Genomic DNA, 25,069 nt, shown 5'->3' with positions numbered 1-25,069 from the left:
GTTAAGGCTCCGGGAGTGAGAGGGTTAAAGGGGCGTCGCCCAGGATGCCGAGCAAGCGATAGCAAGTCACCCTCTGGTGTCCTTATATGGATTGAGACGTCAGAAGGGACGTGTCGAAGGGAGGATCTCCCTTCCCGGAAGAAGCGGCGCAGCAGGTGCCATGGAGGAGGATCATAGGCAGTCGCTGCGGCGGGCTCGGCTGCGCCTAGTGAAGGAGTTGCAAGTGGAACCCCTCTGGGAGCTGCTGCTGCACCAAGAGATCTTCACCCCGGATATGATCGAGGAGATCCAGGTGTGCCTTTTGCTCCCTTCCCCCGCACAAGCGTCCCCTTTGTTCTCAAGGGATCTCTTCCAGCCTTCCCCAAGTTTCACTTCCTAAAAGGCTGATCCTACCTCAAGTGCTTGGGAGTATTTGAGGCTGTGATCCTGTATGTGCACTTACAGGAGAGTAAGCCCCGTTGAACTCTGCCTTGTGTCTATTTTGGCTCTTGGACTGCTTTCATTTTTCTGGTGGTGAGCGCCATCCATTGTTATAGTATTTACTTCTGAGTAAACACAGATAGGATTGTGCTGCTGGGAGAAGTTTCAGGGGTGCCTTAAATATTTTAGGCTGCTTTTCTGGGGCAGTACCTGTCCAGAATGGCATTCAGTAAAAAATGCAGAAGTTACAAATGTTATGATATGAGTACTAAGCAGCTGCGAACCAGCTCGATGTTTACATCACATGATGAGTCTAAGCGTGGGACAGGATGTTCCAATCTGTTCTCAGTGTTGTGTTCTCAGTGTAACATGAGACCTTCCTGTTGTTTGTGTCCGGGAGGAGTCAGTCAGTTGCTGGAGGATTCTGAGTGAGAAGTCATGCTTTTGTACAGTGTACAGTCAGGAATAAAAGTAGCAATGAAATAGACTACTTTTCGACTGTTTTCTTTCTCCTGCTGCTATGCAAGGGGGAAGGGGGGGTGCACCTTTCATGAGGGAGGTGTCGCTTATCCAAGACCTTCCTGGTCTGTCTGGATACCAGCCAGGGTAGGTCACCGGCAACAGGCCTCGACTGCCTGGGAAGAGGAGCCAGCCTTTCCCGAGGGGGCCAGTTTCCTTTTTTTTATTTTTATTTTTTTTAAATAAATTTTTATTAATTTTCCAACATATATTAAAACACAATACAACTGACAATACATAAACAAACAAACATATAAACACGTATAATTTCATATGAGGGGGCCAGTTTCCAACAACAAATAGTCCAGAATTTAAAATTTTGAAAACATAACTCTGTTTTCAGCAGAACTGAAAGAACATTACTGAGACTTATCGCCCAGAAAATGGACATCTTTTTGAAAGTGTGACTTAAGCCAGGGATGAGGAAGTTGTGGCTCTCTTTTTTTTTTTTATAATAATTTTTTATTCAAGATTTTTATAACAACACAAACATATAACACATACATAAACAAACAAAGAACAAAAACAAAACATAAAACATGTACCATTTCATATCTTAGTTTCTTATACCTTTCTTCCCCGACTTCCTCATGCCTCCCTTTTCTGTATTCCAAATTCTTATCGATTACTCAGCAAATCTTCCCTTATTTTAAATTAAATTTAAACTAATCTTCCTTATTTTCCTTGTCTTAACCATTGCTAATAGTAACCATTTACTTTCCAGTCCAACATCATTCTAACTTTCGTTAATTTTGTAATATTTCTTTAAATAGTCCTTGAACTTTTTCCATTCTTCTTGCGCTGCTTCTCTTCCCTGGTTTCGGATTCTGCTCGTCATTTCTGCCAGGCCCATGTAGTCTATCACCTTCATCTGCCATTCTTCCAGTGTGGGCAACTCTTGTGTCTTCCAGTACTTTGCAATGAGTATTGAGGAAGTTGTGGCTCTCCAGGTGTTGTTGGACTCGGACTCCAGGGATAATGGGATATGTAGTCCGGCAAGATGGGGTGGGGGTTGGGTGAAGGTGCTGCTGCATCACACTGTTGATTCATGTCAAGCTTGTGGTCTACTAAGATCTCTCAATCCATTTCATGTGTCAGGCCAGGTGTCCCCCATCTTATATTTGTGCATTTGATAATTCCTGCCTAATTGTAGAACCGTACACTTGTCCCTATTGCAATTTGTTGTGTTAGATTTGGCTCAGTTCTCTAATTTGCTAAGCTCATACTGAATCCTGATTCTACCTTCTGCGAGACTATCTACCCCTCCTAATTTTCAAATTTGATGAGCCGTCCCTCAATTCCTTCATCCGAATCATATATAAAGTTATTGAACAACACCGAGCCCGACAAAGGCCTGGCTTGCTGACTGGTTGTTGTCTGCAAGGCTGCTCTAGATTTCAATATTGCTGCCTAGCCCTCTGTCCTCCGTTTTCTTCTCCTCCAGTATGCATGCACTGTTTGTGAAGTTTTTTGTTTACAAATTCCCGGAGGAATAACCTTCATTTGTCTTCAGAAAGCAGGTACACGCCGAGACCAGGCCAGGCAGCTGGTTATTGACCTGCAAACTCGTGGGAAGCGAGCATTGCCTGCTTTCATCTGGTGTCTCCAAGAAACTGGACAGAATGATCTGGCCGCTTTGCTGAGCGCAGGAGGTGACCAGCCACAGTTGCACCCAGCTGATCTAAAGCCAGTTGAAATCCATCCACATTCTAAACCAAGGGATCCACGTATGATTTCTTCTCTGATCTTGTTTCAGTTGGGGATTTTATAACCTCATTTTAGAATGCCTCCATGGACCTGAAATTATATCTATAGAAATCAGGGTGAAAAACAAACAGAGGCCATTTGTTGTTAATACTGCAACCCAGTATTGCAGTGTAGAGCATTCCTGTTCAAGCTAACATACCTTTTCCCAAGACACTCCATGCCATATACCCTCCTTTTCTTGTACTCTTCATATATTTAAAACAGTCAATGCAGATATAGCATGGGGGCAGAGAACCATGATAGGCAGGGTAAATGGAATGGATTTTTTTGGGAAAGAGCATGGCTGGCACCTTGCTTGCATGTTTTTGTTGTTATATTTCAGTAATTTTTTTAAAACTTCTACAAACTGTGAGATTATTTTGAGCATGCAGATACATCCCTCTTATTTGGCTAGGATGGGAAGCTGTTAGAGGAAGGGTATCGTAGAACATAAAAGGGACACGGGTGGCGCTGCGGGTTAAACCACAGAGCCTAGGACTTGCCAATCAGAAAGTCGGCGGTTCGAATCCCCGCAACGGGGTGAGCTCCCATTGCTCGGTCCCTGCTCCTGCCCACCTAGCAGTTCGAAAGCATGTCAGAGTGCAAGTAGATAAATAGGTACCACTCCGGCGGGAAGGTAAACAGCATTTCCGTGCGCTGCTCTGGTTCACCAGAAGTGGCTTAGTCATGCTGGCCACATGACCCAGAAGCTGTACGCCGGCTCCCTCGGCCAATAAAGCAAGATGAGCGCCGCAACCCCAGAGTCAGCCACAACTGGACCTAATGTTGTAGAACATAAATCATTATGCTTTATGAAGAACAGGCTCGACAGGTTCCTATGCAAGAGGGGTTGCAGTTTAAAACAGATGCAAGGAAATGCCAGAAGGAGAATGAAGATGGGACTAGAGAGAAGGAGAAAATCCTGTTATTTTCCTTAAGCAAATTTTGCTCAGTTACACTATGGTACTGGGCCCCGGGGGTTGTTCTAAAGCAAGGGTGGCTCACCTGTGACTCCAGCTCCCATCAGCTCCAGCTACCACAGCCAACAATCATGGAAGATGGGAGCTGTAGTTGAACAACATTTGCAGGGCACAAGGTTTTCCACCCCCTGCCGTAGATGATTCTTGCTGCTATGCAGCATCTGGGCAGTGTTTACAAGTGAAGGAAGTTGGCTTCTTGTATTGCATTGCTCATAGGAAACTTTATACCAGTTTCATCATTCATGGCCAGGTTTAATTGTACTGTGGTTGGCCTACAATTGTTGCAGTGTGAATGCATCCCAAATGCATCGAACCCATAATGACAGAGCAATTGCTTGGAGTGCATGCATGCACATCCCAAATCTTGGCACCACGTGAAACTTGTGCAGAAACACAGCAGACCCTATCCTTGCAGGTATTACGACTTCTGGAAATTTGCCTTTTCCTGTTCAAGAACTAAATGAGAGACGCCAGAAACCATCCCGTGACATCACAGCTACTCGGGGTAAGGAGAAATCAGATTTCATACGTCAGATTTTGATTTCTTACAAAGATTTCCCAGTTGATGGTGTGTAGCTCACCCAGTGGGTCTGTGGCACCATTCACATAACAAAAACTACCATGGAAATATCAAAATTTTCAAAAGTAGGGTGTCCATGGTTTGGCTTTTGAAAAACGGGGGGGGGGGTCCACTGCCTTATATACATTAAATATATTTCTAAATATTTATATTTTGACCTTTGTCTCATTCTCTAGGCTCTGTAGAAGAAAATATCAGAAGGAACGCTGAAACGGTTAGTTAATTACTATTTCTGCAATCAGCATATTTAGGGTTTGTTTGCAGGTGGGTGGGAATGGGTAGCCCCCTTAATTTTTGTCCACCTTAATTTTTTCTGTGGCAGCTCAGAAGCATCCAACATACAGTGCTTAGACTAGTGTGGTACGTTGGCCAGAATCACCAGTGACCATGTTTAGGGAAGTTTTTTATAATTGATATTTTAATGTATTTTTAACCTTCTGTTGGAAGCCACCCAGGGTGGCTGGGGAAACCCAGCCTTATGGGCAGGGTAGATATAAATGATGATGATGATGATGATGATGATGATGATGAACTGGGTGAAAATTATTATTCTTTATTTGTATCCCATTTGTCTGTTAGAACACACTTATAAAAACCTTTGCAAACGTATGAACAAGGTTGCCTTTGTCCCATGATGGCACAGTACTGCCTAACATACCAAGATAACAAGAAGAGGCTTTTCCTAAAACCAACAAATTGTATAGTTGGAAGGGAACCCCTCAAGGCTTATCTAATTCAACCCCTTGCAATGCAGGAATCAAATCCTGGCACTGCTCCTTGAAACCCTTTCTAATGGGGATGCTCGGGAATAATAATAATAATAATAATAATAATAATAATAATAATAATAATAATAATTATACCCTGCCCACCTAGCTGGGCCTCCCCAGCCACTCTGGGCATATTAAAAACACAATAAAACATTAAAAACTTCGCTAAACAAGGCTGCCTTCAGATGTCTTCTAAAATTCAGATAATTGTTTATTTCCTTGACATCTGGTGGGAGGGTGTTCCACAGGGCACGGGCACCACTACCGACAAGGCCCTCTGCCTTCTGGGGCCTCCCACTCACAGAGCCTGAGCTGTTGTCCTCTCCTTTTGAGACATACCCTTGAGCCTTGCTCCTGTGGGTTTGTTTAATATATGGAAACTTGGTCTCCTGCCACCTCCAGCTAAACCAGCAGTGGGCAACCTCAGGCGCAGGGCCCAAATACGTGTCTCCTGGCCTCTCTCGCTGGCCCTTGCAGCTCTCTCCCTAGGCTCAGGGGTGGGGAGCCTTTTTGGCTCCATGGGCCAGATTGTTACCAGGATCGGCTTCGCAGGCCACATTTGATGGACGGGCCCATTGATTGACAGCCCTTTCATGTTCACCTTTCTCTCCTGGACGCTTCTGATGGCAAACAAGATGGTTCTAGCTCCCACCTCCTATGTTGCTTGACAGGTTTACGTCTTGAGAACGGACCCCTGCGGCTACTGCCTTATCATCAACAACGTGAACTTCAGCAGCGCCTCTGGCTTATCCTCCCGGGCTGGGTCCGATGTGGACTGTGAGAAGCTGGAGAAACGCTTCAGATCCTTACGCTTTGAGGTCTTGACCCGACGGGATCTTAAAGCTCAGGTGAGAATTTCAGAACTAACGCAGAAAACAACACAGCCTTGAGTAGTACTGTATGGGCTGCTGTTTATCACATTCAGGACTCCTATTATTATTATTATTATTATTATTATTATTATTATTATTATTATTTGTTGTTGTTGTTGTTGTTGTTGTTGTTACAATCATACCTTGGATCCCAAATGCCTTGCGAGTCGAACGTTTTGGCTCCCAAACGCCGCAAACCCGGGAGTGACTGTTTGCGAACATTCTTTAGAACATGAAAGTCTGACGGGGCTTCCACAGCTTCCGATTGGCTGCAGGAGCTTGCTGCAGCCAATCAGAAGCCACGCTTTGGTTTACGAACATTTTGGAAGTCTTAACAGACTTCCGGAACGGAATCTGTTCGACTTCCGAGGTACCACTGTATTATTATCATTATTAATTTATTTACCTGCCCTTCACCAGCATGTCCCAGGGCTGGTTACAATGATTTCATGATTCAGATTTTTTTTAAAAAAATTGGCCCCTGGAAAGACAAGATGCTGGACTAGATAGGATCCCTTTGGCCTGATCTAGTATGTCTCTTCTTCTGCTTTATTTCCCTAGCGATCACTAGTCTTGACAATCACAAGCCCCCAAGGAATGTTTCCTTGCAGTGGGAATTCCAGCCCCACAGCCAAATGGGGAACCCAAATAAGGAACAGGAGCTGGAAAGGGTATGATGGCACTTCCCCCTTCATCCATTATCTCCAGCCTACAGTGTGGGAACCTGCATGATTAAGGAGTGTATCCCTTCCCATAGGCTTCGACTTGATGCTTTCTTTCAGCAGTTTTGACACCAGGGTGGGGTTTCTAGAGAGGGCAGAGCTGAGATTTCAAGCTGTGTTGATGTGGGTGTCTTTAACGTGAGACCTTTGGAAACATCTGCAGGAGATTGTCGCAGAGCTGCAGAGTTTGGCCACGCGAGACCACAGCTCTCTTGATTGTTGCCTGGTCGTCCTCCTTTCCCACGGCTGTCAGGTAGGAGAGGCTGGTGCTCCATTCACATCCTAGGATTGTAAGACCCTTGGGGCAGAGAGCTGTCTCTCTTTGGATAATGGTGCTCTTCAAAATTCTTTTTAAAAGAAAACTTAAATCGCCTGGCTTCTCGTTGATCCATTTTTATATAATTGTTATTGTTATTATTATTATTATTGATACAGGAAGAAAATAAAAAAGAGACAACAAAGATACAGAATTACACACAGGAATAACAATAAACACAAAATTTTCCTAACAAACAATAAAACATAAGTTGGTCTTCACTATAGACCTGACCTCCTGTCTATTCCTTATTTCAATTTCATATTACTTATTGCCAATATACACTTTTGTCAAAATTTAATTTTTTCTTCTTATATCTTAACTCTTATGTCTAACTTGCAACTGTTACTGAAGTTCCTCGAATGCTGCAACAGAGTTTAAACTACTATATTTATATTTCAAATATTCTTTGAAAAAACCCCATTTTGAGACAAATTCCTGTTTTGATTTATTCTTTATTTTTTCTGATAGACCATCTAATTCTGCATATTCTGTCAGCTTTTGGATCCATTCATGTATAGAGGGAATTTCAATACTCTTCCATTTTGCCGCGATGAGAACTCTTGCTGCCGCCGTGGCATATAAAGAGATACCCTTCATTTTTTGCGGAATATCCAAATCTGTAACTCCCAGGAGATAGGCCCCTGGTTTTTTCTTAAAAGAGATCTTTAGCATTTTTTGCAATTCTGAATGAATACTCTCCCAGAATACCTGTATACATAACCTCCACATTTTTATATACAGTTGTACCTCGGGTTAAGTACTTAACTAGTTCTGGAGGTCCGTTCTTAACCTGAAACTGTTCTTAACCTGAAGCACTACTTTAGCTAATGGGGCTTCCTGCTGCTGCCGCGCCGCTGGAGCACGATTTCTGTTCTCATCCTGAAGCAAAGTTCTTAACCCGAGGTACTATTTCTTGATTAGCAGAGTCTGTAACCTGAAGCGTATGTAACCTGAAGCGTATGTAACCCGAGGTACCACTGTAATTGAATGATTCTGCATATATTTCCATATGAGGCAAAAGCTAGTTTGCACCCCAGATTTTTAAATTTGTTTTTATTGTTGATGCTTTTATAATTTTATTATTGAGTTGCTTTAGAATGTTCCATGGGGAGCAATTCATAAATTGATCCTTCTTGTAGCCAAGATGGCAGCATTCACCCACATGAGGGCACTGTTAGCAGGGTTCAGGGGAGACCCCAAGGTTTGCCAAACTACAGTGGTACCTCTGGTTAAGAACTTAATTTGTCCCGGAGGTCCATTCTTAACCTGAAACCGTTCTTAACCTGAGGTACCACTTTAGCTAATGGGGCCCCCAGCGCGCGATTTCTGTTCTCATCCTGAGGTAAAGTTCTTAACTGAGGTACTACTTCCGGGTTAGCGGAGTCTGTAACCCAAGGTGTTTTTAACCCGAGGTACCACTGTAAATGTAGAAGAGAAATAAGGATGGGGACCCCCAAAACAGGATGGAGCATGCTCAGTGGACATGGAATGCTGATTGTTTGAGGAAGGGAGGGAAAAAGGATGGAATGGCATAGTTTGGAAAAGGGTGTGGCTGGCTGCAACCCTGAACAAGAGCACTAAGGAATTTAATTTGGTTTGCATTTCAGGGCAAACCTGCCTAACAGGCACTTTCCAAACAATATGCCATTCTTTGAAATTCACACTTCTCCAAATTTTGCAGTGCAGTTCTCCAGCCAAGTAAATGGTTTAATCCACCAAAATGCTACTCAGAATAGACCTGTTGAAATTTATAGAGCCAAGTGAGCCACGTCCATCAATTTCAATGGGTCTACTCCGAGTAGGAGAAACATTGGTGGCAGCACAATGTTTTCTGCACTAGCTGTAGCCTCCGGACCATCTTCAAGGGCATCCCCGTGTAGGGTGTGTAGCAGCGGGTCTAGGAATTGCTAGCCCTTTAAATATATGGCAGCTTTTAAGGCCACCTGCAAGGAAAGAGACATCAGAGAAAGCTTGGTACCTGGAAGTTGGCATGAATTTCTTTGGATACCGTTGCAAGCCACCGGTTCTCTCCTTGCAGGCAAGCCACATTCAGTTTCCCGGTGGAATCTATGGCACAGATGGGCGGTCCATCGCTGTGGAAAAGATTGTCAGCTACTTCAATGGGACCCATTGCCCTAGCCTGAGGGGGAAACCCAAGCTCTTCTTCATTCAAGCTTGTGGAGGAGGTGAGTGTGTTGATAGGCCTCTGGGAACTCAGAGTGCAGGACCTGGAGGGAGTTGGCCATTGATCTAAGACAGCCGTTCTCAACCTGTGGGTCCCCAGATTTGTTGGACTACAACTCCCATCATCCCTGAGCTCTGGCCTTGCTAGCTAGGGGTGATGGGAGTTGTAGTTCAACAACATCTGGGGACCCACAGGTTGAGAAAGGCTGCCTTATGGGCTTCAAAGAGGCATCTGGTTGGCCAGTGTAAAAAGGTTGCTGGACTAAATGGGCCATTGGCCTGATCCTGCAGGGAATTTCTTACGTTTATCTAATAAGAGAGAACTGGGTGAGGGGGGCGGATAACTCATCTCTCATCAAGATCAATGAGATAGATGAGAATTAGATGGGGGAGATAGAATCATGTGGATAAGTTCAACATTGAGATTATAAGAAATTTCCATGAATTTGTCTAACCCTCTCCCTCGCCCCCAATTTTTTTTAATGGAACTTTTTCATCATGCCGTGCAATAAAAAACAAACTGATCTAAATGAAAACCCAAAAAAGAAAGAAGCGGGGGGGGGGATACAAAGTCCTTTCTCCAAGGTAGATCTTAACCCTTGTCTCCACAGAAAGGGATGGCCCCTCTAAACTCTCACCTGGGAGCTTCCATTTCTTCTCCCAGCCTCCCAACCTGGGAGAGCTTCCCTTCCCTGCCTCTCACACAGGGTCCTTTGTCAAGTATGCACCACCTTCAGGTTTGTGAAATCCCCACAGTGACCCAGAGTAGAGGACACCGAAAATAATAGAAGAATTGGGGCGGGGGGAGTGAGAAATAAAAAGGTCTTCTGATTCTCCGCCCGTCATTTACAGATAAAAATATTATTCAAAGTATTCTCTCTAGGGTGACGTCCAGCTATTCCTGCTTCTGCTAAGTGATATTTTCCCAATCTACAGACCCAAATGTCTCAAATTCGTTCATTTCCCCTTCTGCACAAAAAGACCAAATGTCAGCAGTCCTCTTCCTCCACTCCGACATAGCAACTTTACCTCCAATAACATCAGCAACCGTTCCTCCGCGTTGGAAAACAACAAATCCTTTCGTCTTGACGGCAGCAATCAGATTACAATCTAACCAAAATTTAAAGAAAGAATGGGTATGCGTAGATTAATATATGGTAAAACGGATGTTCCAAAAGTGATTTATTGATAATGTTTAGACTGAAACCCACAAAGTTAAGAGGAAAAACAGACAAGATTTCATGGTCAGTAGCAATAATATGCTGATTAAACACAATTTAAAAGATACCTGTCAGGGAACTGCCATCGGAGCCAAGAGTGGAGGTAAGGCTCCCCAACGATGCAGGAGAAGGGACCAGCAGGGAGAGAGAGAACACTTCCTTTGGGGAAGGAAATCGGCGTGACACCAGGAAGAAAGGGGAGCAGGGAAGGACTTCAGAGAGATGGCTCCAAGACTCTTCTACAGAGACCAGCGGGGAGAGCCCAGGACCTCCGCTGGCCACGCCCACTCTGCGCAGAAGACTTCCACGCAGGGAGGCTAGGCGGAGACTTGGCGTCAAAGAGCTTTTATGTTGGAAGAAGTTCAGGAAACGCCCACTGACGGATTCTGCCAGTGACTGACACAGCCAAGGAGAAAGGGCTGTCCAGCCAGGGAAAGGTTTAGCCAGACAACGTTGCCTAGAGCAGCAGCCCCCTTACGCACGAGCAACCCCCAATTCCCTTTACAATACCGTAATAAAGCTTATAACGCCAAGCCTGGGTGGAGGGAAGTCACAGGGGAAAAAGAGGGTGAAAATAAATAATAATATTTGGATATATGTATTTTGAATGTCATGTTAAATTGCTAAAGGATGGTTTGTTTGTTTTTGAACACATCATTGTAGTATTGTTGCACTGTAAGAACTATAATAAAAAGAAAGAAAGAAAAAAAAATCCCCTTTTCTTTGTTAAGTGTCTACCCCGTAGTCATATATTAAAACAACACTCCATATTTATTTGCTTATTGTAGAATAGTTAATTCACATCCGGTTCTGTATCTTCCAGTCCTATTTCCTCATGGACATTATTTTCCATACTAACTTTTTAAAAAATATTTAAGCACGCTATTGTGTGGTTCGTGTAGATGTTTTTTGAGACGTCTGTGCGCTTGGGTTTTCTAGAGAAGAAAGACCGGGGGTTTGAAGTGGATTCTGACCCTTCTGCGGTTGAGTCGGATGCATCTCCCATCCAGGTGCCTGCAGGAGGCTCTGATCAGACGGATGCTGTTGCAAGCTTGCCTACCCCTAGTGACATCCTAGTGTCTTACTCTACTTTTCCAGGTGAGCAGCAGCAGTGAAGGGAGGCAAAAAGCTGCAGGTGCTTGCAGAGTTTCTTTCTTTCAGATTTTGCTTTTGGGTGGTGGTGGTAAGGATTCTGCCTTGCATCACAGATGCTCCCTGACCGATAAATTCAGAGTTGATGGACACATGGTAGGCTGAAGTTGCCCCCCCAAAAAACAGGTGCTTCCCCATAACTTTTGGACAGTATGGGCCACACAGAAGGAGCCCTCTATCCATCCAATGCACCTTTGCATGCTATGAGGGGTGAAAGGGGTCTTGGTCTGTGATACTTCCCAAATGGCAAAAAATTAACAAGTGTCTAATGTTGAGGCGGGATGCAGGTGGCGCTGTGGGTTAAACCACAGAGCGTAGGACTTGCTGATCAGAAGGTCGGAGGTTTGAATCCCCGCGACGGGGTGAGCTCCCGTTGCTCGGTCCCTGCTCCTTCCAACCTAGCAGTTTGAAAGCACGTCAAAGTGCAAGTAGATAAATAGGTACCACTCCTGCGGGAAGGTAAACGGCATTTCTGTGCGCTGCTCTGGTTCGCCAGAAGTGGCTTAGTCATGCTGGCCACATGACCCGGAAGCTGTACACCGGCTCCCTCGGCCAATAAAGCAAGATGAGCGCCACAACCCCAGAGTCGGCCACGACTGGACCTAATGGTCAGGGGTCCCTTTACCTTTAATGTTGAGGCCTGAGGCCGAACAGCTCTGCTGTTACTCAACACCACAGATCGGCCCTGCTTTCAAGCATGTATTCTCAATAAGGACTAGACGCTTTAAAAACAAAATATTGCTGAGATTCTTAGGAAGCTGGCTTTCTGCACCCAGTTCCGCTTTCTGCAAGTTTTCTCTCTGTTTCTGTGTGATCACGGGATCTGCACAACTTCTCACAGGTTTCCCCCCTTTTCCTTCCTTGCAGGTTTTGTGTCCTGGAGGAATAAGTGCACAGGCTCCTGGTATGTCGAAACCTTGGACCACGTGTTGGAACAGTATGCCCATTCTGAAGACCTGCTCAATATGCTTCTGAGGGTAAGCTTTGCATGTTTGAGCTGGGAGGCCTGGCTTGGGATCATAGAGTTGGAAAGAACTCTACAATCTCCCCTAGCCTCCTTCTCAGTACAGGATCTGCAGTGCAGGATGCAACCTCAGTGTTCCTCACAGTTGGCTCAAGTACAATGTTGGAGCAGGATCCTTGGGATTCATAACTGGATAACTTAATCCCTATGGAAATGAGGCTTCTCACTATCTGTGTATTGGGTTCAAAGCTTGTTTACTAATTATGTTGAAAAAAGTAAGAACTTGGTTGTGTGTGGGCTCAGAAGTCTTCTAAACTGTGGAATTCTACGTGTGCTGTGAAGCAAAAAAACCCCCAAAATATTGTGGCTTAATGTCAGAATTAATTTAAGGTCTAGAAGCCAAGCCTTTTGAGGAATGGTTGAATAAACTGGGTACGTTTAGCCTGGAAAAGAGGAGACTGAGAAGAGGTATAATAGCCAACTTCAAATATCTCAAGGGCTGTCACACGGAACATGGAGCAAACTTGTTTTCTCTTGCTCTGGAGGGTAGGACTTAAGGCAATGGCTGGAGATTCCGGCTAAACATCAGGAAGAACTTTCTGAGAGGAAGAGCTGTTCAACAGTGGAATGGTCTCTCTTGGGAGGTTGTGGAATCTCCTTCCTTGGAGGTTTTTAAGCAGAGGTTGTTTGGCCATCTGTCATGGATGCTTTAGCTGAGATTCCTGCCTTGCAGAGGGTTGGACTAGATGAACCTTGGGGTCTCTTCCTACTCTACAATTCTATGATTCTAAATAAATTCGGACAAAGTCGGACCAAAGCTGAGCTGTGGTCCTTCCACCAAATTTCCAGTCTCTTGCTCCACCTAGCCACCTGTCTGTTGTCTGATGCTTGAAACATCCCTTTTGTTGATGCGATGCTTGTGTGTAAGGAGCAAATGGATTCTCCCTTCTCTCACCCAGGTAGCAAATGCCGTTTCTGCAAAAGGGGAATATAAGCAGATGCCTGGCTGTTTTAACTTCCTCCGGAAGCGATTCTTCTTCACAGCTAAATGAAGAAGCCTCGGCGAAGCTTTGCCTTTAACAAACCCAAGGGAAGAGACCAGCCCCCTCGCAGAAGATGTCAAGCAGCCAGATGCTGGTGAAGCAGCTGTCTTGTGACTGGGAAGGGGAGCCTGTGTCCCTCCAGATGTTGTTGGACTACAGTTCCCATCATGCCCAGCCAGCATGGCCAATGGTCTGGGATGATTGGAATTGTAGTCCCAACAATATCTAGAGAGCTGCGGTATCTCCAGATCTTACGGATTTGTTTCATCTTGAAGCCATCAGGAGAGCAAAATTCATCACTCTATGAAAATTCATCTCTTCTCTTTCTGGTTTCCGAATTGCCCATTGATCCCCGAAGAAAATGGCCTGGGAAGCCAGTTTGCGTCAAAAGCCTGCCTCCTTCCAAGGTGTCCTCCAGCAATTTAAGATCCCCCTCTCTTACTTTTTCCTCTGTGTGTATTGAGGGCATTCCAAATTACCTCTTCCAATTGCCTGTCTTCCTTTGCAAAAGTGCTTGAGGGGAAGCTGCGGCTGTTAAGCCAGCTCATGTTGGAGGTGTGAACAGGCCGCAGATGAATAATAGAGGGTTGTCTCCAAAGTTAGCCCTACTCAGAGGGGATCCATGGAAATGACTCACTTAGATCCATTGTTTTCAGCGGGTCTACTCTGAGCAGGACTTGGTCAGCTACAACCCAATAATTTAAAAAGCACTTCGTTGGGGGAAGAGGATGTGTACGTTGTATGTGCACAATTAAATCTATATTTCTCTGCAGTCTGTCTTGTTCCTTATTTAGACTCTGTTGCTTCTATGGGTGTCTCTGAATCTGCTCAGTGGCAGGAGCAAGGACAGAGCATGATCTGAAGAGCATCCCACATCCTGATAGTTTTGACAATTCCATGCCCTTGTGGTGTCTGTTCATGCCTGTTTCAGTTTATTTTTGGCTGGTCTGCTGAAACTTTTAAGAGTTTGCTTTACATGATATTTGAGCCATCTTTAGGGTGCTTGTCTGACAAATTTAGCAAATGTGCCCACTCAACTGCTTAGTTCTGTGGAACTAGTACTGATACAGGTACCACATAATACTCATTCTGCATTTGTAAGAAATCGATCTTTTAGTGTGGCTGCGCCCACAACTTTGGAACTCCCTGCCTATTGACATGGGGCTGGTGTGTTCACTGTACTCTTTTCGATGCATGCTGAAAAACTTTTATTTAGGCAAGTCTACCCAGATATGTAGGGATGCGGGTGGCGCTGTGGGTTAAACCACAGAGCCTAGGACTTGCCGATCAGAAGGTTGGCGGTTCGAATCCCCGCAACGAGGTGAGCTCCCGTTTCTCAGTCCCTGCTCCTGCCAACCTAGCAGTTCGAAAGCACGTCAAAGTGCTAGTAGATAAATAGGTACCGCTCCGGCGGGAAGGTAAATGGCGTTTCCGTGCGCTGCTCTGGTTTGCCAGAAGCGGCTTAGTCATGCTGACCACGTGACCCGGAAGCTGTATGCCGTCTCCCTCGGCCAATAAAGCGAGATGAGCGCCGCAACCCCAGAGTCGGCTACGACTGGACCTAATGGTCAGGGGTCCCTTTACCTTTACCCAGATATGTAGAATGTGGACAGGTGTTTTAATCTGTTTTTAATTTATTTTAAAAAATGTTTTCAATTTTCAACTGTTTTTACTGATGGTTTTATGGCATTATTCTTTTGTAAATCACATTGAGGGTTGCTTTTTTAATTTTTTTACAATCAGAATGTATATGAAATGAAAAATAAAAAACATGATGTTTTTGACTTACAGCTGCTTGGAGAGTTCTTGCATTTTGACAAATGCATTCCTTCCTGACAGGTTACCTTGGTTGTCTCTGTTGCGACAATGTGGTCATTGCCTTTGCATGTATTGGAGAAATTTCTGCTGGTGTGTGGGTGAAGCAGATGCATGTGAAAGCAGATGCAGTGTGAAAGCAACCTTTGGTTCTATCAAAGGTTTTAGTTTTGCTATTTTTGTGTTTCTGACTGTTTTTAATTCTCTCATCTATTAAATCACCTTGGGATGGTGGTTGAGAAGGCCAATAATAAATTAGTGTTAATAAGAACTGAATAAAGCACCATAAATCAGCCGGGCAGGAGATGCCACCATGTACCAGAACAGCACATGTTGAATTTTGTAACCCCTCATCAGAACAACTGGAAATTGCTATTTAACATGTAGCATTGGGCAAAGTGGTGGAGAATTGAAAAGAGGAGATCATAGATACAAAAAAAAAAAAGGTGCTCCCAGCATCTGGGACTGGACACTCTTGCTTGGATTATTGCAATGTTTGCTTTTGTTTTATTGTGCAACTGGTGTTATTCTTAAGATGGCGTTCCTGGCCGATTCTCTCTGTGCTCCAAGGCTCTTTGCCTTAATACTGCGCCATCACCTACAGACAATGCAAAAGAAAGAGAAAGTGTGAGCATTCATCTCAAAAAGCAAGAAGCATTGGCTTATTTGCCTTTGTATATACAGTATTCATTTTTTAAAAAGGTTTCATCTGTATTTTGATCATTTTATGATGATTCTGATTTCATATCGTATGCATATTTTACCTTCTCTTACATAAGCCACTTAGAGGGTGGTTTTTGTTGTTTTTAAAAAAAACCAAGCCTTGTATAAAACTTGTAAATTGCTTTTTTGTGGCATGTCCCCCTCCCCCTCCCTTCATCCCATTTGTCTCACGTGAACTGGTTTCGCAGATGGTAATGGTGGGATAGGGGCTTGAGATGTATATAATGGCTATGAGTGGGGTCCTGGATTGGCTGACAAAGACCCTCCCTTTCAAAACCAAAATCTCTGCAGCCATCATTCGCCCATATCCACCTTTGCTTTGTGTTCCAAAAGCAGGATGGGCAGATTAGAGGCATTAGAGATGCCTGCTAGGTTGCCCAGAGACCTTTGGTTACCTGGGGCAAAGGTGATCTCCTCCCTTCCTCTGCAGAAACCACACACTTCCAATTCCTTGTACAAAACCTGCCCAGACTGGCAGCTGAATCTGAGGGCTGTTTCCAGTCTGAATGGGGAGGGCTTACTTTGGCGAGGGCTCAAAGGGGCACAATATTTTGTACAGCGGTACCTCGGGTTAAGTACTTAATTCGTTCTGGAGGTCCGTACTTAACCTGAAACTGTTCTTAACCTGAAGCACCACTTTGGCTAATGGGGCCTCCCACTGCCGCTGCGCTGCTGGAGCACGATTTCTGTTCTCATCCTGAAGCAAAGTTCTTAACCCGAGGTAATATTTCTGGGTTAGCGGAGCTTGTAACCTGAAGCGTATGTAACCTGAAGCATATGTAACCCGAGGTACCACTGTAAATGATTTCTGTGGAATGAATTTGAATTGCATGCCTATGGCAGCACTCTGCAGAAATCAAACACAGAAAGGTGTGTGTATTCCTAATGCACCAAATCCACATCGGAATCAGAGCCGGGGAATTGGACGCTTCAGAAATCCAGAGGAAAATGTGGGTGTAGCAGATCTTCCCCTGCCGCCTTTCATCCCAAATGATTTCTGTCTCTACTGAAGCCCCCTCTTGGCGCAGCATCTATATTAAGCAGCAAGGATGATGGACAGGCCTCAAGGTGTGCTGCTCACCTGCGCGATCCAGTCGTTGAAGGCGGAGACCCGCGTGAAGACAGACGGCTTGCGGTAGTAGTTGCAGCCAAGAGAGGAACCGAAGCTGACTACTCCGTGCACCTCCCATTTCCCACTAGAGTTTTGGCAGTTGAGTGGGCCACCGGAGTCCCCCTGTAAACAAGCCAAGCAGAATTTGATGGAGCTTTTGGGGAAGGAGATGCCCTGGGTCACCATGAATGCTCTCCGTTGAGGAATGGGGAATGGGAAAGTACAGCGGCATAATTGATTGAGGGAAGGTCTGGGGTTCAGTGCTTAGAACACCTGCTTTGAATGCAGAAGGTTCAACCTCTGGCTGCTCCAGAAGGGCTGGGAAAGACCCCTCTGCAGTGCCTGCTTAGCTTATACATAAATCCATGTATAAGCTAAGCAGGCTATAGCTTAGGGCTCCACTCTCTTGGGCCCCCCAAAAAAATTTTAAAGGAAAAAAAACCTGGATGTACGTTTCCAAAATATAAGATAAAAAACAAAATAAAACCTACAATTATTATTTCATGAGATAGCAAGTTTCTAGAGACTAGATTATGAGTCTTTGTAAATTGCGTTTCTCAAGGAACTTTTGTTATTGCCAAATGCCAATGTGTTTGCATTATCAAGTTTGTTAGGAATAAAAACATCATTTTAAGTTAGAGCTTAATAATTATTTCACTATTAATGTACTTCTTAATTGCATTTAACTATTAATATACTTCTTAATTGTATTTCAGTTCAACAATTTGATAAAATACATATTTTGTTATGTGCAAGTGGCTTTAGATATCTATTAGGTCCATAAATTACCATATAGCATATATTCAAGACAAAAAACAGCGACAATTTGCTGTTGACAAAGGACAGCTGGACATATAAAGGGCCCCATTACCTTCAGTAGCTTAGGGCCTCATCAAACCTAAATCCAGCCCTGCCCCTCTGGCTTGGGAAGCTGCTGCCAGGCAGTGCAGGCTATCTTGAGCTGGAATGATGGTTCATATTACTGTTTCGGGGAGTGTGACTCAAATGCAAACCCAGCTGAATTTCGCCTCCATCCCTTGTGAATGCCAGAATGAGTTATGCATTGCAAATCTGGTTCTTTGGTACATCTCCTTCTGACTGCAAGGCGTGTTGTTTCTGGCCACTGGATTGGGCTGCCCCTAACCTGACACCTGCATGCATGCACACACTCACGTTGCAGCTGGAGATCACGCCATCGCCGCCTGCACAGACCATGTTGGTTTTCACCGAGCTGCCCCACCAGCTGGCCTGGGAGCAGGTGGCATGATTCACCACAAGCAAGCGCCCCTGCTGCAGGATATCTGGCAATGGACCATTTGCTAAAAGAGACCAAAGCAAGAGAGTTATGAGATGGAGCAATGTCAAGCAAGGAAGTAATAGGCATCCTAAAAAGGTAAAGGTAAAGGACCCCTGACAGTTAAGTCAAGTCACAGATGACTCTGGGGTTGTGGCGCTGATCTCGCTTTACAGGCTGAGGGAACTGGCGTTTGTCCTCAGACAGTTTTTCTAGGTCATGTAGCCAGCATGACTAAGCCGCTTCTGGCTCAACGGAGCACCAAAACCAGAGCAGCACACAGAAACGCCGTTTACCTTCCCGCTGGAGCAGTACCTATTTATCTACTTGCAATGGTGTGCTTTCGAACTGCTAGGTTGGCAGGAGCTGGGACTGAGCAACGGGAGCTCACCCCATTGTGGGGATTCGAACTGCCAACCTTTTGATTGGCAAGCCCAAGAGGCTCAGTGGTTTAGACCACAGCACCACCCACGTCCCACAATAGGCGTCCTAGTGCTTTGCTTAAAAAAAAAAATACCCTCCCATTCTTTGAAAGTGCTCTTCCCCTGTGAAAGAGACTTCCATTTTTCTGCCTCATTCTCAGGAAACTTCAGAAATCTGGTGCGTGCAGTGTTTATTTATTTTATTTTTATTTAGAAGATTTATAAACTACTTGGTAGTTCCCCTGTCTTCATCCCGCTAGCGCTATAGGAAGAGGCTTATATTATAACCTCGTGGTTGCGAGATGGCAGGGAGTATTGGAGGTGCTTTTCTTTCCAGGAAACATTTCTGCAGCCCCACCCACTTCCATAGGAGCCAACTTCTAGGGGCTGAGGGGCCTTCAGCACCCCGATAAAATATTTGAGGGGGCCTGAGGCCCCCACAGTTGATGGGCATTGCCATTCAAATGGTGTGCATGCAATGCATCCCGTGATTGATTATGTGGGGTGGGGCTTACCTGGGCCTCCCCAATATTTTGTTCAAGTTGGCCCCCCTGCCCCCTGCCCTGACTGCTCACATTTGCTGATCTGAGAAAAGCCCCATGAGAAGTGTTGCCTCCTGATGTTGCCTACAGGGCACTTCTAACTGAAACATGGAGAGCTGGGGAAAGCTGCAGAGCGAGATGGTTTACAGAACAAACATCTCAAACGTAGCTACCTCAAAAGTCAAGTGAGTGTGACAAAAACCCTGCTCCTTGCACATGAGAATTTCACCTAGAGATGCCCAATGGGCAAGAAAGGGGAGAATTTTAGCAGCTCAGAAGAAGTCTTCTCTCTCTTGGTGCTGATTGGAGCCAATCAGAGTGAAGGGAATCAACTCATAGAATTGTAGAGCCCAGCTCCCTGCAATGCAGGAATATGCAGCTGTCCCGTATGGGGATCGAACCTGAAACCTTGGTGTTATCAACACCAGGCTCTAACCAACTGAGCTATCCAGGTGGTGAGTCAGCCACTGAAGATTGGCTCCTAGGGTCGGCCTGGAGAAATCGCATGGGAGAAACACCAAGGAGAAGTGTGCCCAGAAAATAGTAGATCTAGCTGTAATGTAACACATGGAGACCTTTGTTTATTATTGCAATGCATCCATGGTTATTATTATTCTATATTTATAAAGATGACTGTATAATCTTAGACGGGGGCATAGCTGTGACTCTCATGAAAGGACCCTGCACTTCTGAGTGCATCACTGCACGGCTGCGCATTATGCTCCTCAAAAGGGCAATGAGTTGCAAACTGCTTGCAATTAAGTATAATAATAATATTTTTTTAAATTTAAAAAATCCATCACGACACTTACTTACGAGCCTTCCCCATCCAGTTACATAGCAAGGATAGTTGGCAGCTAAGATACTGTTGGCTTTGGGGAGGCAAGCCGTCTGGATGCTGTTGCTCAAGGTGACATGCTGAGAAAGTTTGATGAGTGCAATATCGTTCCTGGTTTTGATGGAGAAAGAGGGAAAATGGGCATGAAGAGCAGGCCACATCCATCTGTTTATTTAAAGCATTAATATACCTCTTTAGACAGTTATGGCTTCCCGCCTAAGCATTCTGGGAGCTGTAATTTGCTAAGGGTGCTGGGTGCCATTATTCCCCTCACAGAGCTACAGTTCCCAGAGTTCACTGGGAAGAGGGACTGGTTGTTAAACCACTCTGGAAATTGTAGCTCTGTGAGGAGAACAAGGGTTTACTAACTAAAGTTCCCAGGATTCTTTGGGGGGAAGCCATGACTGGTAAAGTCTTATAATGGTTTAAAATGTAAGGTGAGAATGTGGCTTATGGTGTGTATGGAAACTAGAAAACCGTGCCAAGGGCATTCCGGATAAATTGCCCAGGATTTTTCCACATTTCCTAGGGTTTGGTCAAATGAATGCAAAGACTCTGGATTAACTGACAAGCCTCCAGGCCAATAGGTGGGGGACTTTTGGCCCAGAGGCTAAATGTGACCCGCCACAACTTTTGCTGGTGAGGCTGTTCCCCCCTCGAACCACACCCACTCACCCCACACCTGATATTGCATGTGATGGCAAACATGGGACAGGTAAAGACACGGGATGATCCTGCAGCTAGAAAGCAGGATTAAACCATGCATCAGCTGACAACCAAGGGGTTCCATTTTTATTGGTTAGAAAATGTAATTCAGCCGCACAGTTTGTTAATGCTGCTGCTGGCTTTCATATGGAAAACGCAAGATTTACTCAGAAAAAATAAATGTATGACTTTGATGGCATGACAAATACTAGTATTGATTTGAAAAATAATAATATAGAAAATTAACTTTAACCCCCCCTCCACCACCACCACCACTGTTGATCACAATAATTTCTTCTATTCTTGCTTCATGAAAAGCTATTATATTACCCATTGGTAAGTCTACTTGCGTCCCACTTGGGGTGAACAATGATTTTTGATGGGGAAACGGCAACTGATCCTCTCTCGTTGGCTGAGAGACTGTGCTTTCCAAGGAAGACGCGATAAGTCCGACCAGAACTGAAGAAATGGAGAAAAAGAGTGAGGGATAAGAGTGTTTCTTTGCATAATGAAGAAGAAAAATCAAATGAGTCGGGTTGTATCCAAGTACATTCTACTTAGAATAGACACATTGAAATTAATGGACCTGAACGAGTCATCTGCCTTGATTTCAGTGGGTCTTTCTCTGAGTATGACTAACACTTGAGGGTCCAGCTTGCTGGCTTCTCACAGGAATCCGGCTGGCGAATGTGAAAACAGGATGCTGGACTAGATGGGCCACAAGCTCTTATTAAATTACAGTGGTACCTCGGGTTACACACGCTTCAAGTTACATACGCTTCAGGTTACAGACTCTGCTAACCCAGAAATAGTACCTCAGGTTAAGAACTTTGCTTCAGGATGAGAATAGAAATCGTGCTCCGGCAGCATGGCAGCAGCAGGAGGTCCCATTAGCTAAAGAGGTGCTTCAGGTTAAGAACAGTTTCAGGTTAAGAACAGACCTCCGGAACGAATTAAGTACTTAACCCAAGGTACCACTGTATTATGGATACAACCCAGTATTTTTTGCATATCAAACACTTTCATGGGCTACAGTTCATTTTGCCAACTGCAAGAAGAGCCTCGTTGCATCAGGCCAAAGACCCAACTAGTCCAATATCTTCTTTTCTCAGTGATTAATATGTGATGGTCTAAGCCAGGGGGAGGTCAGAACTCTCAGTATTCCAGGCAGACTGGAAGGCAAGGATCAATAAAGAATCCCTGACAGATGGACATCAAACCTCTGCTTAAAAACCCCCAATGAAGGAGAGTCACCAGACTGCAAGATAGTCCGTTCCACTGTTGAACAGCTCTTATCATCAGAGAGTTCTTCTTAAAGTTTAGTCCATTGTCATTTGAATCCATTGGTTCAGGTCCCACCCTCTGGAACAGCAGCATATACAAACTTGCTAAATTTTCCATGCGACAGCTCATCAGATATCTGAAGATGACTGTCATATTCCCTCTCAGTCACCTCTTATCCACACTAAACATACCCAACTCCCTCAACTGTTCTTCATAAGGCTTGGTTTCCAGGCCTTTGAACATCTTGGTTGCCCTCCTCTGCACATGTCCCACCTTGTCAACATCCTTCTCCAATTGTGGTGCTCATAACTGGACACAGACAGCCAGGAGTGGCCAAATTTCCTAGAGTGCCAAGAATCCCAGAGACTTAAATGGAAGCAGCTGTTTTAGTGGGGTGTTGACGTACCTGATACAGTGAGCGGCTGTCATGACCCAGTTGGTGGCGATGAGGGACCCGCCACATGTGTGATGCCAATTCCCACCGGACAAATATTGAAGGGAAGCCTGAGAATGAGAGGCAAGTCTCAGGATGAGCTTGAAGGATGCCCAACCCTGGACCACTCTTCACGCTACCCAAATCAGAGCCGAAACAAGTTTGCTCCTGAAAACCCTTTTCCAGATGCTCAGAGTGTGCACTTTGTAATAAATGACATTTGACTCTGATTCCCCCCCCCTTTTCATTACTAGGACTTTGACAGGTTGACTTTGATACCTGGTACATTTTCATAGCTGACAAACCGGAGATGGGGCAACTTCCTGGAGCTGTTTCCTCTCTCATTACAGGGTCAACTTCTCAAGTTTGTGGTGGAATCCTGTTTCTCTGGCATGCATGGGAACTCCCACCCCACAACCAACCCTTCTGTGGAGGCACCACAAAATACAGAGATAATCCTATTTTTCTGAGTCTTGAAAATTGAGCACACAGCAGAACATGGCAGCTGGGATGGATGGGACACTAACCCTAACCCTAATCCTAACCCCCACCCCCCACCCAATCCTTGGGAAAATAGTCCATGATGGAAAGCCAAAGGAAGGAATCTTTTTCAATACTGACAGACAGATGATTAGTTGGACAACAAGACTGCAAGGCTGTATCTTACCTGCCAGGGCCAGCTGTTCTGCCGGGCATTCTCCCCTCCAACAACTCTGCTTACATTGGGCTTGTAGGCCGGGACCCCACAACTGAAGGCTGCAAAAAGGACACAGTGCAGACACTCTTAGAAGGTTCAGCGCAACAGATGGGTGATGCTCAAGGGAGCAAAATTCTCAGGCTACAAATTAGCATGCCTATATTGTTGCAAGAACCCTCTTTGACTCTACGCAAAGAGTAGGGTTTGGTGGGGGTTGGTGGTGGCTGAGCTACTGGAAATCAGAGTGTGTGTGAAAGAAATGAGTTTTTGCTGAGTCTGTACAGGCTGTGTACATACACTAGACCTTCAGGCCACGTTCTCCCCTTGAAGAATTCTGGGCACAGCAGTTCACTCCTCAAGGAATCACAGTTCCCACCAACTCTTACAAATGACAGTGCCCAGAACTCTTTGCAGGTGTGTGTGTGTGTGTGTGTGTGTGTGTGTGCTCTGAATGTGCTTCAAAGCTATTTTGTGTATGCAGCCTGGGTGAGTTGGAAATGCAGACCCCTCCCCATCCCACCATATCTCCACACAGAGCCCACAAAATGGCTTTCAGTGCCTGATACATATCAGAAAAAGCATCCGGAGAGGTTTTCCACATCTCCTGGTAGAATCGATTGTGCATCTTGTTTTGAGGCTTGCATGATCTTAATACTACTACTACTACTACTACTACTACTACTACTACTACTAATAATAATAATAATAAATATACAGCCCACATGACTGTGTTGCCCCAGGCACTCTGGGCAGCTCCCAACAAAAAGTAGAAATAGCACAATACAACCTCACAAACTAAAAACTTCCCTGAACAGGGCTTCCTTCAGATGTCTTTTAAAAAACCGCATCACTGTTTATCTGCTTGACAAGTGCACAGCAGTTTCAAACAGCATATAAGCAGCCTGTAAAAAAAAATCCTACTCTGCTGCTGTTAACAATGGTGCTCATTCTTCATTGCTAGACCATAATCGCTCCTGGCTGGATTTTGAGTTGCAACCTCTCTGCGCTGCATTTTGAGAGCACCTCCCCAGCCTGCCAAGGACGGTCTAGTCTGACCTGCTCTCCAGGCTTCCCATTCAAACACACCACTTGCTTTGCAGATTCTGCCCAGAGGTCCATCTGCCCAGTGATGTGTCTCCAGGCCCCTAAGGAGCCAGAATAAATGAGACAAACCCCGTGGTTTATTCCTGGTATCAGACCCTCCAAAAGAGAATGTCTCAGCATGTGGAAATTCTGCTATTATTATTGCTATCCTGGCCAGTCAGCACTGGGCTGAGCTCTCCTTCATTCATAATCTAGATACTCCTTTTCTGAAAGCCATCTAAAGGAGTCTAGGCCTGCCACCTCCATGCCCTGTGGCTATGAACCAGGCAATTACATCCTTCTTATTTATCCTGAGTTTGACCCATACCCCCGTAGGCCAACGCCAGAGCAGCGAAGAGGACTCCAATCATGGCTGAGGACATCTCTGTTGAGAAGAGTCTTGCTCTCCATCCAATGGTCTTATATTCTGGGCAGGTTTATCAGTGGCAGGTCCAGCTGATAATGCTATCAGTGGCATGGAAAGGTCTGCATTGGTTGTGTGCCACTGGGAGACGCGGCAATCAGAAAGTTTCCATTGCCTTCCTCCCAAAGGTCGTGCCAAAATACCCCCACAGCTGCTTGTTCTCCCATCCAAGTCACAGCTTTGGTGTGTACTGAAGATTGGGTGTGT

The 25,069-nt window shown here is 45.0% G+C and overlaps 2 protein-coding genes across 2 annotated transcripts; one reads left to right on the top strand and one right to left on the bottom strand.

Annotated features, from left to right (window-relative positions):
* The first annotated feature begins 20 nt into the window (after positions 1 to 20).
* On the top strand, positions 21 to 15,281 carry CASP9 (caspase 9). Its single transcript, XM_083628830.1, has 10 exons — positions 21 to 292; positions 2,453 to 2,666; positions 4,081 to 4,170; positions 4,422 to 4,459; positions 5,687 to 5,863; positions 6,773 to 6,862; positions 8,967 to 9,114; positions 11,272 to 11,430; positions 12,352 to 12,461; positions 13,408 to 15,281. Exons 1-10 carry the CDS (start codon positions 161 to 163, stop codon positions 13,498 to 13,500), a joined length of 1,251 nt encoding a protein of 416 aa, XP_083484956.1. The 5' UTR covers positions 21 to 160; the 3' UTR covers positions 13,501 to 15,281.
* LOC310768123 (chymotrypsin-like elastase family member 2A) lies at positions 15,129 to 24,821 on the bottom strand (the record flags this gene model as incomplete). The annotated part of the gene is made up of 8 exons (XM_083625830.1): positions 15,129 to 15,904; positions 17,111 to 17,263; positions 18,314 to 18,459; positions 20,211 to 20,347; positions 21,272 to 21,400; positions 22,632 to 22,729; positions 23,326 to 23,414; positions 24,767 to 24,821. 8 exons carry the CDS (start codon positions 24,819 to 24,821, stop codon positions 15,887 to 15,889), a joined length of 825 nt encoding a protein of 274 aa, XP_083481956.1. The 3' UTR covers positions 15,129 to 15,886.
* Between the last annotated feature and the right edge of the window lie 248 nt (positions 24,822 to 25,069).

Source organism: Podarcis filfolensis, assembly GCF_964270895.1.
Source record: "Podarcis filfolensis genome assembly, chromosome: 8".
NCBI lineage: Eukaryota > Metazoa > Chordata > Lepidosauria > Squamata > Lacertidae > Podarcis > Podarcis filfolensis.
Note: the sequence above shows the minus strand (reverse complement) of the source record. Positions and strands in the feature narration are given on the sequence as shown.